The sequence below is a fragment of the Monodon monoceros genome, unplaced genomic scaffold (assembly GCF_005190385.1).
Source record: "Monodon monoceros isolate NGI ecotype Baffin Bay Population unplaced genomic scaffold, NGI_Narwhal_1 Super_Scaffold_12, whole genome shotgun sequence".
NCBI classification, from domain to species: Eukaryota; Metazoa; Chordata; class Mammalia; order Artiodactyla; family Monodontidae; genus Monodon; species Monodon monoceros.
In genome coordinates, this window is record NW_021703768.1 from 52,166,712 (window position 1) to 52,182,734 (window position 16,023).

At 39.6% G+C, this 16,023-nt stretch overlaps 1 protein-coding gene across 1 annotated transcript in view; it reads right to left on the bottom strand.

The window, feature by feature from the left end:
* Positions 1 to 327: 327 nt before the first annotated feature.
* Positions 328 to 16,023, bottom strand: part of ADAMTS6 (ADAM metallopeptidase with thrombospondin type 1 motif 6) — a 261,001-nt gene continuing 245,305 nt past the window's right edge. The window contains exons 23-24 of the mRNA XM_029218816.1: positions 14,001 to 14,157; positions 328 to 1,099 (exon numbers count right to left, since the gene is read on the bottom strand). Coding sequence (XP_029074649.1) covers positions 990 to 1,099; positions 14,001 to 14,157 — 267 coding nt within the window. The 3' untranslated portion in view covers positions 328 to 989. The remainder of the gene's footprint in view (positions 1,100 to 14,000; positions 14,158 to 16,023) is intronic.

Here is a 16,023-nt window from a genome sequence, read left to right on the forward strand (position 1 = left end):
TCAGCAAGCTCAACATGCATATGCAACAATCCAATAGGGCAGAAGCCGTTCTGTGGCTGGAGAGGATGTAAACACAAGTGAGTTGGGGTGACTCAAATAAGAACTGAGGCATCCTGTGTGATGGCAGCAAAAGGCCTGGTACTTCAGTCTCTACCATACCCCAGGTCTGGCTTCTGCATGAAATTGAAATGTTTTTCTCTTAAAGTTTTAATGGAAATCTCAGCTTCACTTGCACAATGGCAAGTTAGCCACAGTCTTTTAGCAGTGAATTTATAGACTTGCACAGCTGCAGTAACTGATGCACTGCTTTAAACTAAGTCCTTCATTGTTGTTCAGTTTAATATAGTTGATATATGGCTCACAGCAGTGTTCAGAACAGGGGGATTATTCCTAAGGAAATTAAGTGGAATGAAGAAAAATAATACAAACTTTCATTACTTTTGATTTATAATTGCTCCTTAAATTACAGTTCCAAGCCCGTTTTAGAATTTAAATCGTGGTGCTGTTGTAGTGATAAAGTATAGTAAATATTTTTAAGCTATGACTTAAGATTTCTGAATCTTCTTTACTTCCATAGTTGACCAAGTCAAAACAGCTACAATTTAAACAGTTTTAAATACAAATGGATTCAGTGTCATTGCTAAGTCCATAATAAAAATTATCTTAATGGTCCAAGGAGGTAAACAGGCTATTGGATTTACTCGAAAGAACACAAACGTTCCACAGTAAACAAGTCTCCCTGTGTTGTTTGGATCTCTCCAATCTGGCATTCCCTCCTATTACCGTGTCCAGCACTTTGGATCAAAAAATCCCACTTCACAGAAGTTAAAATAATATTGAAATCCTGTCAGCTAGGGCTGACCAGTGGTTACGTTTTCCACAGGGTAATGCATTTGCAAGGACATCAATCCTCTTCCTCTGGGTGGCTCTCTGTGATGGATGCATTTCCACGATGAAATGACAAGGCACTCTCTCTGGCTTTCCATGGGTCAGTGTCCTTGGCAGGTCTTACAACACATCTGTCTGAAGTATGCTCTACTGCAGAATTTGAACTTCAGCACCAGTGGGCAATAAGCCACTTTGTTCACATCTTTGCACTCTAATGAGTGAGGGCAGAAAAGGGAAAACAATTAGAGGCACAAAAACAAGTACATAAACAATGAGCCTGGATGTTCAGCAAGGACCACCCCCCCCCACCCCCGCCGCATCCCGCCTCCTTGGGCCAGTGCACCTTGGCTTTCACATCCATGTGGTTTTTGTTTTTGTTTTCAAGCATACCCTGTCTGGTACACCCTACCAGAAATAGTCTTTTGATACATTTTAACACAAATTAAAAAAAAATGATTGCAAGGCTTTTCTCCCAGACTTTTATAAGTATGGTGTATGCCCACTGTGTCTTGAAAGAATTACCATTTGTTGGGATAAGTGATCACTTTAGACAGCTTGGAAACATGAGTCATTTTTCTTACAGCCCTTTTATTGCTTCTTTCTCAAGGGTTATTTTATTCAGCAGTGCAAGGTTATCCAAAATCAAACATGAGTTGCATTGTTTGATACCAAAGTACACATGTCCCAGGAGAATCTCTGCATCTGTGGGGTGTGGGGATGGGCCTCGGTGAATGAAAAGGATTGCTGACAGTGGCCTAGATTCAGCAACTACACTAGACAAAGAGGAAAACTTTGAGGGGTTGGCCTCAAATGGCAGCAGTCTGTGGGTTATGGAAACATGTAGAAATGTCTTTTTTTAATTTGGAAGTGAGACATGGCCTTCTTTTTTCCTATGTGTGTTTTCTCCTCAGTGCTAGAATTGCCACAGTTGAAGTCTGCTGTTCTTGCAGCCAGAAGGTGAATAAATGATTCTTTCTCCACCTCCCGTTGAGGCTGGTTGCACAAGATGGGGCTGAGGGGCCAGTGCAGAAAGAGAGACTGACCTTTGATTCTCAGAAACCCCTGCCACCCCATACAACGTCACTACTGCTAATAGTGATATTCCTCTCCAGTCCTCTCTTCAATTTTATCTGGGGATTTTAAAATACTTTGTAAATCTAGTAATTACGTTTGCCTCCCAGAATTAAAGTTCCACCCTCATTTTTCCAGGTGGTTATGCTGAAGCATCCTGGGTAAACTGTTTAAGGTAATTAGAATCAGGCAGAACACTGGGAAATGTTCAGTGTAATAGTGTTGTTGTTGCTTCCTTGTTTATTTTTCCTGGCTTCAGAAATCCACTAAAGTTCTAAGAGATCATGTACATGGTACATGAGCCATATGGTAAACATGGAAAATTAAATGCAAAGAAATGGGAAAGTTTCCAGTTCTTATTATTAAAAAGTAAGGAAACAATTTTATTGATCTCACTTTCAAGGCTCTTTTGGTGAAAGACTGAAAATTTTAAACTGTAACCCTTACTCCTCTGAAAGCATAAGTTCTGCCACCATCGAACTCCCTTACTTGAGATTTGATTTACAAAGAGAATAACAGAAATTTGAATAGAAACTTTCTACACTAAGATTTTCAATAAATTTAAGTTTTGGCTGAAAGAAGGTAGCAGAGACATTAAAAATTTCTTTAAACTTTGTACTAAAAAAGAAGAAACTGGATGATATTTGGTGAATCAAGCTTGAATTTTAGGTGAAAATATCTCCATATATTTTATTTTATTTTTTCCATATATTTTATTTTATTTTAAAATTAATTAATTAATTAAAAAAATTTTTTGGCTGCATTGGGTCTTCGTTGCTGCACGTGGGCTTTCTCTAGTTGCAGCAAGCAGGGGCTACTCTTTCATTGTGGTGCACGGGCTTCTCATTGCAGTGGCTTCTCTTGTTGTGGAGCATGGGCTCTAGGTGCATGGGCTTCAGTAGTTGTGGCGCACAGGCTCAGTAGTTGTGGCTCACGGGCTCTAGAGCTCAAGCTCAGTAGTTGTGGTGCCTGGGCTTAGTTGCTCCGTGGCATGTGGGATCTTCCTGGATCAGGGTTCAAACCCATGTCTGCTGCATTGGCAGGCAGATTCTTAACCACTGTGCCACCAGGGAAGTCCCCATATATTTTAATTTGGAAATCACCTGTTATTTTTTTCCCCCTCTCTGTCATGACCAGTGAAAAGTAACCAAAAAAAGTTTAGACTAAGAATATTTTTGTGGGAAATAAAAGTTGTATCAGTGTTACCTAGAGGGGAATATATTGTCCAGATAATGCATTTATTAAAATGATGAGAAAAGCTAAGCATAAAGGATGAGGACAGTTGACACATATCACTCATCTTTAATTTCAAATCACCATCCTAATGGGGCAGCCCTCCAGCGAAGACTACCACTGTCATGCTCTGTTAACAGGGCTTGGTGGGACTGCTTAAAGTACCAAATAAACTTTGGCTTTTGTCTATTTTGCTAAAATATAAAAATGATTTAGCTGATAAATGGACAGAGGACGACTGGTTGTTTTAATAGTACAAGGAAATAAAATTAGAAGCCAGACTGCTGGGTTTAAGCCCAGCTTTACCATTTACGAACTTTATGACTCTGAACAAATTGCTTAACTTCTCTGTGCCTAAGAGGTTAAGCATCCTTATCTGTGAATAGGGAAGATGAGTGTTCCCACTCCCGCATGTAGCATGTGTATCCTATGATATCACCTAGCTCAGTGCATAAAATGGTCATTGGCTCTCAATAAGTGTAATATACTGAATTACTATTATCATTATCACTATTAGTTATTATTACTACCTGATGAGAGTAAGTTGTGCTCTGAATTTCTCAACAAGGATGCAATATTTAGATCACTACTGAGAAAATGCCACCCTATAGACACAAGTCAGTTTGAAGACAAAACAAAGAAGAATATTTCCTGAGGTACAACTTTATTGGGAGATTCATTACTCCATTTTTGGAAGAGTTTCTGAACCAGGAAAATTCTGAGATGAACAAAATACAAGAAAATTCACAGATTTTTCTTTTGGATTTAGACTTTAGAATCTGATTAAATAGTAGACAATAAATAATGAATAAAATAAAATATTCATAAATTATTTCTTCCTCCAACCACCCCCTCCATCCACCCATTCAGGCTATTAAATACTCAGGGATTCAGCTCCTTAGGTAGGTGCTGTAAATGAGAAGCCTCCCTTGCATGCAGAGGCCCCAGCACAGCCCTTCAGCTAGGAGCAGTGTCCAGTCTAGGGGCCAGCTGGAGGCCAGCTGCCAGGGTGTCCCCCTCTGAACTTCCCAATACCTCTTTTAAGTTTCTTCTCAGCTAACCTGACTCCAAGTAACTTGAATGAAAGCAGGAATTCATTTGGGCCCTAGGAGCAGGATCAAGCTTAGGGAGGTAGGGACTGCTTATGTGTGTCCCAGGACCTGACAGCACCAGTGGTGAGGGGTGGCAGATCTGGGGGTGAATTCTGGCACTACCTCCTCCTAGCATTTGTTTGTCCTTGGCCAAGTGACTTCACCTCTCTAAATCTCAGTTTCCTCATCTGTGAAATGAAGCCCATAGGATGTTGTGAGGCTTGTATGAGGTAACACCTACAGCACATGTGTGGCCCTGGCACAGAGTGAACACTCAGTTTATCAGCTCTTGTTACTGTTACCAATAACACATCGGAGAACAACCATCCTATATTATTTCTCCGGGATCCCTGTCAAAATATATATAGGCTCTTCATTGGCACACATAAGCAAATTAATGAAAAGACTGTAACAGAGAGCAGGTAAATTATGATGAGATAGGGAGAGATCTGAGGGAAGATCCAGGGTTGAGGACTGCCAAGAAGATAATGGGCCTTGATGAGATATTAAATGGTGACTCTTGGGCTATAGAAGGACACAGCCTTGATGGAGTGTAGGGGGCTCCCATGAAGGAGGGGCCCTGAGGAAGGTCCCATTCCTACTTCTTGGTTTTGCTGTCTAGGGACTGCCTAGACTGGAAGAGTCAGTCTTCAGAGTGATGAAAACCTACTCACCAATGACTGGTCTTACATTCTTCAGGTCTTTTAACTCCATGAGAGATTAATCTAGTAATAACATTAAAAATAATTTATCAAGTGCTTCCTATGTGCCTGGCATTGCCTTAGGCAGTTTTACATATTTATATACATTTAATCATTTTAAGTATATAAAATGTCAGCTTTACACAGATGGCAAAACTGAAGCTCAAAAAGGTTGCACACGAAACTCACTATGGGTCACACAGCCAGCTGGTCTAAGAAGTGGGACCAGAACTCAGGTTTGTCTGACTCCAAACTCTATTTTGGCAGCATTCTTGGCATCTTACTGCGAAAAGGTTTCTGCCTGTCGATACTTCTTATTCTTGGCTGATAGCCCTGGTAATTCAGTCTTTGGGGACATCCTTATCAGGAGGTTTGCTCTGCCACCTTAGAGAAGGGGTAAATTTTTTTTGAAAGGGGGGTTCTAGGTCATGGGCATTCAGAATAGCCTGAATACATTTCTCCAACTACCCCTTTCTCCCTAGATTTTGTAAAATTACATGAGTGAAAGGTCATTTTAACACACCTAGAAGTTTTAAAGCCCCATCATTACAGAAAGCCGAGTGTAATCTTAAAAATATCAGTACAAGCTTCAAATTATATTGGTGCATTCAGCCCATGTGTCACTTTTTTAGTTAGAGAGGACTAACCTGATAAGCCCTTGGATTGACTCACTGACATTTTGCTGATGTACGTAGTTGTGAGGCCTTAATTATAAAACTTACCATTGACTAGTCTGTCTGCCTCATCCCCAAAGCCCATTTAAAATATTAAATAGCCTTTTCATTCCTACCCTTCAGCCAATACACAATACAGGTTACATTTGTGATAAAACCATTCTGGAAACGTTGTGCATAAATTAAATCACATTTTCCCATTGAAATCAAAACAATAACAGACATGTTTTGATTGAATTTCTGAATGATCCTCAGTTGGTAATGATTTCTAACTGATATCTAAAATATCTAAATATTGGTTTCTCTATACCCAAGTAATACATAATCTGCACATAAACAATTATACTAGGAGAGTTACTGAAAGGAATCCTTTAGTTCAAGTAGAATTTTTTGTAATAATATAATCACTTTGTAACTGATCTATTTTGAAGGTTTGATCTTTACTATCACGTTTTCTTCACACAGATACACTTGTATCTACTGCTTTTTAAGTAGCAGAATCTGAGCCAGCAGGGTCAAAGATTTTAAGATGAAGGAGCCCGATTTTCTCTTCCACTAACTTCATGTACCAGTTAAGTACTCTCTAGGGAGAAGAATGACAAGACACTCTTTCTACCTTTTATCTTCAGAGTCTATCAGAAGGATGAGAGGTCCTTACTGTGTGGTTTCTAGGAAATATTTTGTGGACCTAACTAGTCTCTCCTTTTTTTACATCTCCTCTCACCTCTCTGCCTGAAAATAAAGTTTCACTTTATTCAAGGCTAGAGATTTCTGGTGGGAATGACAATTTATGGACTATTCCTACATTTTCTCAGAGAGACTTAGGGATGTATCAAGGGCTGAAAGCCAGCTCGTAGGCCATACGATGTGAACTAGACCCATGATTAGAATCTTAAGCAACTTGCCAGGTATGCTGGAGTGGATCTCACTGGTAATCTGGGTTCTGGTAGAGTTGAATGATAAAATTAGCCAACCTGCTTCATATGCAACACATGAATCTACTTATCATTGACGTGCCAGTGAGTTTTTCCCCAGGTGCTTTACATTAATATTTCAAAACTCTGATCTAAAAGACATGATTTCAAAATACACTGAACATAGGCTTATGAATTTAGAATGCAATTGGATGGGGATTCATTGTGACTTCGATGGCTTGACTTAATCCATGGAGTATAAGAGCAACTGTATTTATTTCTGTAAATAAACGGTATCCATTTCAGAAAATGTTGCCAAGCCTGCCTAAATCATATCAATGGAGGAGTTGGGATACACAGGGACATAGCCTTCCATGACCAAGTTGGACCATTCAGCATCTTTCTTTGGAGAATGCATGTTGTCTGTGCCTGTAAGTTCTTTCTGAAATTCAGAGGGAGAGCACAGTAAGCAGAGAGTTTTGACTCTCACCTACGGGTCTATCCTTTGGATTACAAAAGTACAACCAGCTGTACCTCTGTCAAACTGCCCATGGAGACGCAGAGCCTGGTGAGAAGTGAAATGGTGGCAAAGGCTGTGCATGTGCATGTGTGGTGCAGGAGTTGGGGGCAGGGGATGTGAACTCAGCATACTTTTCCTGATGAAACTGTACCTGAGTCCTTGATATTTTACATATTCAAACTGGAAAAGGATGAAATAACATGTTTTGCCTGGGAACCTGACAGTATTCATTGCAGTGGGAACAGTCCACTGACTTTTTACCCTTGAAGCAAGGTGGTATCAACTATGGAACTTTATTCTGATTCCATCCTACCATGGACTAAGCCATTTCTTTCTCTCCTTTGCTTTCTTGGTTTCTTCTTACCCAGTCTTATTCTCTGGATGCCACCCACAGTCAACTTGAGGTGCTTTGATCCCAATACAAATCCAGGGTTCCCTCCAAACCAGACAGTTGGGAACGTAACCCTGAATGCTAAGGTAGATTATGACCATTTTAAAAACTGGCAACAAAAATGTCTGGTCTTCCTCACCTCCTTGAAATCAAAGTTCAAATGACCTTCACCATTCATTCCTTTCACTGATTTTAATACATCAGAAGCCACCTTAAAACCCATATTCAGTAGCTGTTTTGTTCCATGGATCTCAGGAGGTTTCTGGAGCTGCTTAGGCTCTCTCAAAATCATGTACTTGAGGGAGACTGAGACCCGCCAAAGCCACCGTTAGACAACCTGGTCTGGTAAACCAATGTATACTAACCACACCTTTCCTGCTCATCTTTCCACACCATGAATCATTATTTGGCAGCAATAAACACTAGATGACAGAGTGCCTTGTGCTATTGAGAAGCTGAAAAGACTCACCAAACTACAAGGGAACCTGAAACTGAATAAAGATGAATGAAGTGGAATTTGGGATAGAAATTCAGGTGAGCTTGAGTACGTTAGTCTCAGCTGCCTGATGTAATTTAAAAAATCACTGAGTAGTATTTCAAATGCAGTGATACCCAGTGTGTCTATAATTCACTCTTAGCAGCAATGTAGTGTTACCCTCATCAGTGGCAGTCTGTTAAGATCAAAAGCCTATAATGCCTTCACTCTTAGCCGAAGGCTTTCAGGAATGAAAAGCTAAAGTAGATGTTAAACATGGCAAATTATATCTTCCTTCTTCCTCCTCCTAGTTCCCTCTCAATATTTACTTTTAATTTCTTGATGCTCCACTTCTGATTTTCTTTCTCTTACTATCCTTTGTTGCCTTAACCTTCCATTTATTCAATCAATCTCTATTGTTTATTTTTATTTTTTAAAATGTTATTCAAATTCCACTATTTTATTATGGCTTTCGGGGACTAATGTGCTTAATTTCCATATAGATGCCTAAATTCCTCACCATGATTAATAGTATCCAGTTCCCTAAATCTGAAACTTGGGAGTCATACTGAACATTTCCACATCATATTCTCATCCCTATGTCCAATTGTTCATCAGGATCTTTTTATTCTCCTTTCCATTTTATTCTTTTTTTCCAATTCATTACCCTCTTTTTTTTTTTTTTTTGCGGTACGCGGGCCTCTCACCGCTGTGGCCTCTCCAGTTGCGGAGCACAGGCTCCGGACGCGCAGGCTCAGCGGCCATGGCTCACGGGCCCAGCCGCTCTGCGGCATGTGGGATCTTCCCGGACCGGGGCATGAACCCACGTCCCCTGCATCGGCAGGCAGACTCCCAACCACTGCGCCACCAGGGAAGCCCCATTACCCTCTTTTTGATCCTTGCTATATCTGCCTGAGTTCAAGCCTTCATCATCTCCAGCCTGGACTTTTAGAACAACTTTTTAACTCTTCTCCCACACAAGGCTATCTTCCCTCTGCCCCTTTATACACCGGCCAGCCTAAGTATGTCACTCCCCAATTTCCTTCACTTGTTCCCAGAACTGGTGGATAGAGTCCTAACTTCCTTCCACTGCATACAGGACCCTCCAAACTAAGTCCCTGTCTCTTTCTTTGTAGCCTCATCTCTACTACCTGTTCATATGCCACCCTCTGCAACCATACTGAACTATGTTTGACTCCACAGCCCCGTGACTGCACACAATCACCTTCTGCCAGCAATGCCCAGCATTTCAACATCTTCTTGGCCAACTGTTTCACACCTTCCAGTGCCCTGCTCAAGCTTTCCTTCTCCATGATGCTTCTGCTGAATAACCCCTTCCTCTGTGTACTCATGGTAGTTTCTTTTTACCCCTATTACAGTACTGCCCGTATTGTGAAAATTATTTGTTTGCGTGTTGCCACCCCTCCTAAACTGTGCTTCCTTTGAGGACAGGAACCTTTCCTAGTCTCAGTGGCTGGCACATGGTAGGTAGGTTTGCTAATTAAATGACTTTATGGTTGGATGACTGGAGAGAACATTTTTTAAACACCACCACCTTGACGAATGGGCAGATAGGTATCTATGTGATAAATCAAGTTCAGCAAAATGCTAACGGTAAAATCTAGATGGTGGGTGTCCACTGAAAAATTCTCTCAACTTTGCTGTATGTTTGAAACTTTTTATTATTTTAATAATAAGATATCAGGAGAGGAACCATCTCCTAAACTTCAGTAGTTGAAACAATACCCAAGATTCTATCAGTGGCCTGTGTTACCCATAAAGATCCCAATGAAAGACTGTATTTTAGATCCCAAGAGAGCTCTGTTAGTCCTACCCTGTCTTGCTTGGAGTAGAGATGAACTAGTTTCTCAACAGCCTCCTTTCCAAGAGTCAAGGGAACCTGATTCCGGTAGAAAAAAAGGGGTCCTCTTCTACGTCCTGCATTAACCAGAACCTGCTCCTTCCCCCACAATTGGACTTTCCTCCCAAGTTCCCCTTTGTAAGAGGCACTTCCTCTCTCCCTGATCGGACTTCCAGAAGCTCTATCAGGTCACTCTCACATTACTTTCATGCAAGAGCCTCTTCTCTTTTAAAATCCATGTTATCTGCCCATTTCATATCTCTATGGATGACGTTATAAATTCAATCAACTGTTTCATCCTTTTTCTCAGGGTACACACTGGGTTTTTCCAATTACAGATTACAACTGGCTCATGGACCACTTAGTCTATGAAGCTTGCCTTGATCCAAAATGTTAAAGTCATCAGTCATTCATATGAGCACTCTTAGCACCTGTGTAAACCGCTCCATATAACATATTCTACCTTGCATTTTTAAAAAAAGAAGTATCTTTCCCGTAAGACTACGAACTTTAAGTGTTTTGAATTTTCCATAATAAATGGCAGAGGCTGGCCACAGCAAGCATTCAATAAGTAGCTTCCGATAAAATGAACAGCTGGTTTCAGGTATTTAAATATATTCAATATATACTATTGGGAAGCTAAAGAGAACACAAAACAAGTTACAACAGATACACTGTTTCTACTTTAATTCTAATTTTATAAAAGAGAGTGATCGTGTCTTAAATGAGTCAACAGCTTTAGGGAATAACAATTCTAAGATTAGTCATACTTTGCAGGATTAATAATTTCCTAAAAGTTTCCTCCTTTACTGAGAAGGATAAAAATATTGTCCTAACTGCTTACTTCAGATTAATATTAATAAAAGGTGATTTGGCCAGACAGAGATGACTATGAGGTATTTCTCCAAATAATCCAAGAAATATCAGATTAACACCTATCCATTTTAAGAGAATTTCTTTAAGGCAGAAATAAGTGCAGTTGCAAATGATATTCTTCCCACTATAAAAACAGCACTACATTTTCAGCTGCAAAGCTTATGTATGATAATTATCCACTATAGAGAAGCGTTTGGAGAAATTATTAAAACGGCCTAAAATGAAGTTATGAAGATAACTTCAACATATATTATTGTGGGCATGTCAAAAAAGCCAGTTCTGGGACTTCCCTGGTGGTGCAGTGGTTAAGAATCCGCCTGCCAATGCAGGGAACAGGGGTTCAATTCCTGGTCTGGGAGGAAACCACATTCCGCGGAGCAACTAAGCCCGTGCGCCACAACTACTGAGCCTGCACTCTACAGCCCATGAGCCGCAACTACTGAGCCCATGTGCCACAGCAACTAAGCCTGCACACCACAACTACTGAAACCTGCACGCCCTAGAGCCCACGCCCCGCAACTACTGAAGCCTGCACACTCGAGGGCCCACGTGCCGCAACTACTGAAGCCCGTGCGCCTACAGCCCATGCTCTGCAACAAGAGAAGCCAACACAAGGAGAAGCCCATGCGCTGCAACGAAGAGTAGCCCCCACTAGCCACAACTAGAGAAAGCCTGTGCTCAGCAACAAAGACCCAACGCAGCCAAAAATAAATAAATAAATAAATAAATATTTTTTTAAAAAGCCAGTCTTTCAACAACCATTAAGACTTAATCTTTTTCTTTTTAATTTAATTATTTTATTTTATTTTATTTTTGGCTGCGTTGGGTCTTTGTTGTTGCACGCAGGCTTTCTCTAGTTGTGGCGAGCGGGGGCTACTCTTCGTTGCGGTGCACGGGCTTCTAGTTGCGGTGGCTTCTCTTGTTGTAGAGCATGGGCTCCAGGCGCGTGGGCTTCAGTAGTTGTGGCACGCGAGCTCAGTAGTTGTGGCTCACGGGCTCTAGAGCGCAGGATCAGTAGTTGTGGTGCACGGGCATAGTTGCTCCATGGCATGTTGGGATCTTCCTGGACCAGGGCTTAAACCCGTGTCCCCTGCATTGGCAGGCAGATTCTTAACCACTGTGCCACCAGGGAAGCCCCAAGACTTAATCTTTTGACAGTCATGCCAGAAGTGTCTGTACTTCATAATCACAAGCTCTGTTTTCACGTTAAAATTCCTGATTTTCTTTTTTTTTAACATCTTTATTGGAGTATAATTGCTTTACAATGGTGTGTTAGTTTCTGCTTTATAACAAAGTGAATCAGTTATACATATACATATGTTCCCATATCTCTTCCCTCTTGCATCTCCCTCCCTTCCACCCTCCCTATCCCACCCCTCTAGGGGGTCACAAACCACCTAGCTGATCTCCCTGTGCTATGCGGCTGCTTCCCACTAGCTATCTATTTCACATTTGGTAGTGTATATATGTCCATGCCACTCTCTCACTTTGTCACAGCTTAAAATTCCTGATTTTAAAGAGTGAATTACAAATAGCATATAAACGTAGTTGAAAATGACATGCCCTAGGGCTCTTCCAAATCTAGGTTCAAATCCTGACTCTACTACTTCCTACTCTTGTAATGTGGGTAAGTCACTATCTCTCTCTGTGCCTTAGTTTCCTCATCAGTAATACCAACTCTCGAAAGGTTGTTATCACGATTATATAATACACACAGATATTTATGTATATGAGATATATAAAATGGATAATAAATATAAAGGGCCTAACATAATACCCAACATAGTTTAATATGATAGTTATACCCTCTCTTCCACCTTAACCTTTTATCTTCCAACTCTGAAAAACAGACTCCCAAACCCACATGACTGAATACCAATAATTTACAATACATAAAGACTTGTTTGCTACAAATCTTAGAGAAAAGAGATTTTTAAAATTTAGATCATTTAAAGAAAATAGTTTTGCTATGAAAAGTACTTCTGTTTGTCATAGATTTTGAGCCCTTCTCAAGAGAAGGAAAGCTAGATTTCCAGGACATCCCTTGCCAAAGGGAAAAAAAAGGAAATGGCACTAGAGCCAGAGATTTTGCAAATTAAAATTCTGATTTTGAATTAATATAGGGTAAGGCTTTACTTCTTTGAAAGAGTAAGTTACACAGTAAGTATATTGTGTTGAGGCTCAGATATAAGAACCAGGCCACTTGCAAAGAATCAAGTTTTCTGCATCTTGTCGTGCAAGATGATTGCTCTTCCTAAAATGAAATTCCTTATGGAAACATTGAAAAATAGGATTAAAAAAAAATCCCTCAAACTGGATAGATCTGATAAAAAGAAACAATTTCTTTTTAATAGAATAATGACCATATCATTTTCATTTGAAAAGTAGTCACAAATTATAGTCAGCATAGCTCTTTATTTTTGTTTTATTTGTTTTTAACGCAGAGTCCGACGGCTGGGTTTCTTACATAATTAAAATTCATGGCTTCAGATGTTTGTATATTTGATCATGCTTCCATTTTCATGTGAGAAGGCAGTCTGAACTTCCTGACTATGCCATTTTTGTCTCTACACTCCGCATAGTTTCTGTTATTATGCCTTGCACATAGTAGCATTCAGGAAATTTCAATGAATGCTTAACTGAATAAACAGAGTACCTTTATTTAAATAAGATATAAGAAAATTCAGGACTTGGATGGGCATCTGCTGTTAATAAAGGGATTTCCCCATATATAACAAAGAGAAATTTCAGAGTCTGAAGACTTTTGTCCTCCTATATAAACAGCTATATAATAACCTTCTTCTATTTTTCTTCAAGGAGAAAATTAGCATTTGTAACCTAAGTAGTTTCAAACATATGCTTTCATTATATGTATCACAAGCATGAATTTTAATCTTTACAATAGCAGAGGTCCATTGTTGTAGCCAAAAAGAAACAGACGTTTTCAGTTTTAAGCTTGGTTCATTAGAAATCATCTCTATCTTTCTAGCACAAGTCAAACATAGAATGCTAGGTTGGACAGAACCTTAGAGATTATCCACCCCACTCCCTCATTGCATAGGCAAGTAAACTTAGCTCCAGAAAAGTTGACTTAGTAAGGTCATACAGTTAACGGAACAGTCTGGAAGAAAACTTAGGTTTCCTGATTACATATCCAGTATATATGTAGCTTTCACAAATGCTCTATGCAGACACACTACCACAGTGGTTTTATGGGGCTCTTTGAACTCTGGGAATCAGTATAGGTGAACCACTAGAGACCAGAGGCCCCTTACCTTCTATACTGGAGGTGCTGGGAAACTTACCTTCAGTACTGGAAATGGGGGTACTGTCACATTTGCTTTCACACTGCTGCATCGATGGAGGTCGAACAGTTTCTGGACAGTCACTCGATGCCTGTCCAGTGTAGGAAAGACACTGCACAGAACGCATTTGCTGTCCAAGTCCACACTGAGCAGAGCACTAAACCAAAAGACAGGGAGAAACAAAACACTGACCTCAACAATTTTCAGGAGGTAAAAAAGATACTATGTCATTTCAAACACCATAGATATTAGCTTTTAAAGCCCATATGTAGTTCACCTTGGAGAGGTATATGATTAGGTCATTCTATTACAGAACTGGTTCAGAAACTCAAGGATCATGTTATTACCCTAGAAAATGGAAGCAACTTAGTTTCCAGAAGACAACAGTTGGAGATTTTGGGGCTATTATTTCAACAGTTCCAAGCAGTGCTGGTGAACTTAAACAAGAGTATAATGAGAAAATATTTGTGATGAAGTAGAATAATCAGAGGTTCTAGGGCTGGGACATCACTATTGCTGCCTATTTATATATTATAGGTTTGTGGGAAAACACCCTGATGATCTACTGGAGTGCTCTTAATCTGATCAAAATATTAGTTCAGTATAACAGCAGTGACTGCTGTGGGGCCTGGTAATGGGACTAGTTTGGAAAAAAAAAAAGGGCATAAATAAGTACCTTGAGTTGTGAGGTATGTTCAGTCACACAAATCTGAGACAGATCTGAGAAGAGGTCTGGTGTTAGCCAATTAGCATGTCTCCCTCTCCTTTTTCATCTACTCGGGGATTCGGTTACTTTAGAATTGAAGTTACTCTCTGAGGGGCTTAGTTTCAGCTGGGACTGATCAGCTGACCAGGCTGAAGAGTAAAGCTGTGGTCTATTCTTTGGGACTGCCGCCCAGAATACCAGAAAGCCTGTGAGATTTGGGATCAAAGGGATGAGGAGCTAATTGTGCAGAGACAGGTGATGGTGATGTTTACAAGGTAAACAAACCGAGGCCCTGTTGGATTTATTTGCAAAAACTCTCAAAGCACTTACAGGACCTGCAAGGATATTTACAGATACTTTTAAGTTTCTAAATACAGAATGAAAAATAAATGCACCATAAACATGTAGTAAAGCATCTCTGAAAATGTATTTTCACTGGTTAATTTCAATTTTAGGAAACTGAATTGAAAATATAGAGGAGAAGAAAAGGACTTGACAATATTTAAAAGAACAATCTCAAACTGATAACTGTAAATTTGGTGAAATTATCAACACGCAAAAACTTTCAAATGCCCTTTATATAACAGTGAATTGCAACAAAGAATATATAAGAAAGGAAATTCCTAGCCGGCTTAAATAAAAATCATAAGAGCATGTCTGTACTGATTCTTTAATAGCATAATATCAGTCATAAATTGTGAAACTGTCACACTTCTACAGAGAAACACATTGCATTCAATGTTTACTTAAGCTTATGATGTATATTCCATTTGAGCACTTTGTAAATCAAACTAAATACTGTTATACAAAAGCAAATTATTAATTATTTGTTAGACAATGCACATGTTAATTATTTTATGATCATACTTCTTTTGTTTCCCCACAGGGCTGAGCACAGAGCAAGTATATTTATTTGCCTTAATGGAGACTGAAAATCTTTGCCCGCTCCCCGAAGAGTCTGTAGATACTGCTGCACTCTAGCAATATTGAATTTTGGCCATAATTTTGGTAACTACTTCTATGAAATGCCATTATTAATAAGTAATGGCAGGCCCAGAGCACAAACAAAATCGTGCTGGTGTAGTTATATGCCATTATGATTTATTTGGGTCTCAGATATTAGAAAATTACCAGCTCAAGGTTAATTATAAAGCCGCAGTAAAAGGGCATTGATTCACTAGAAATTTTCTTTCTGGAGCATTATTTTTTAACATAACCTAATAAATTTCCTTTTTGACATTCAAAAGAACAATACTTAATTTTCCTTCTATCCAAATATATCAATTTGCTTTTAAAGGATTTAAGGTGACCTTCAGC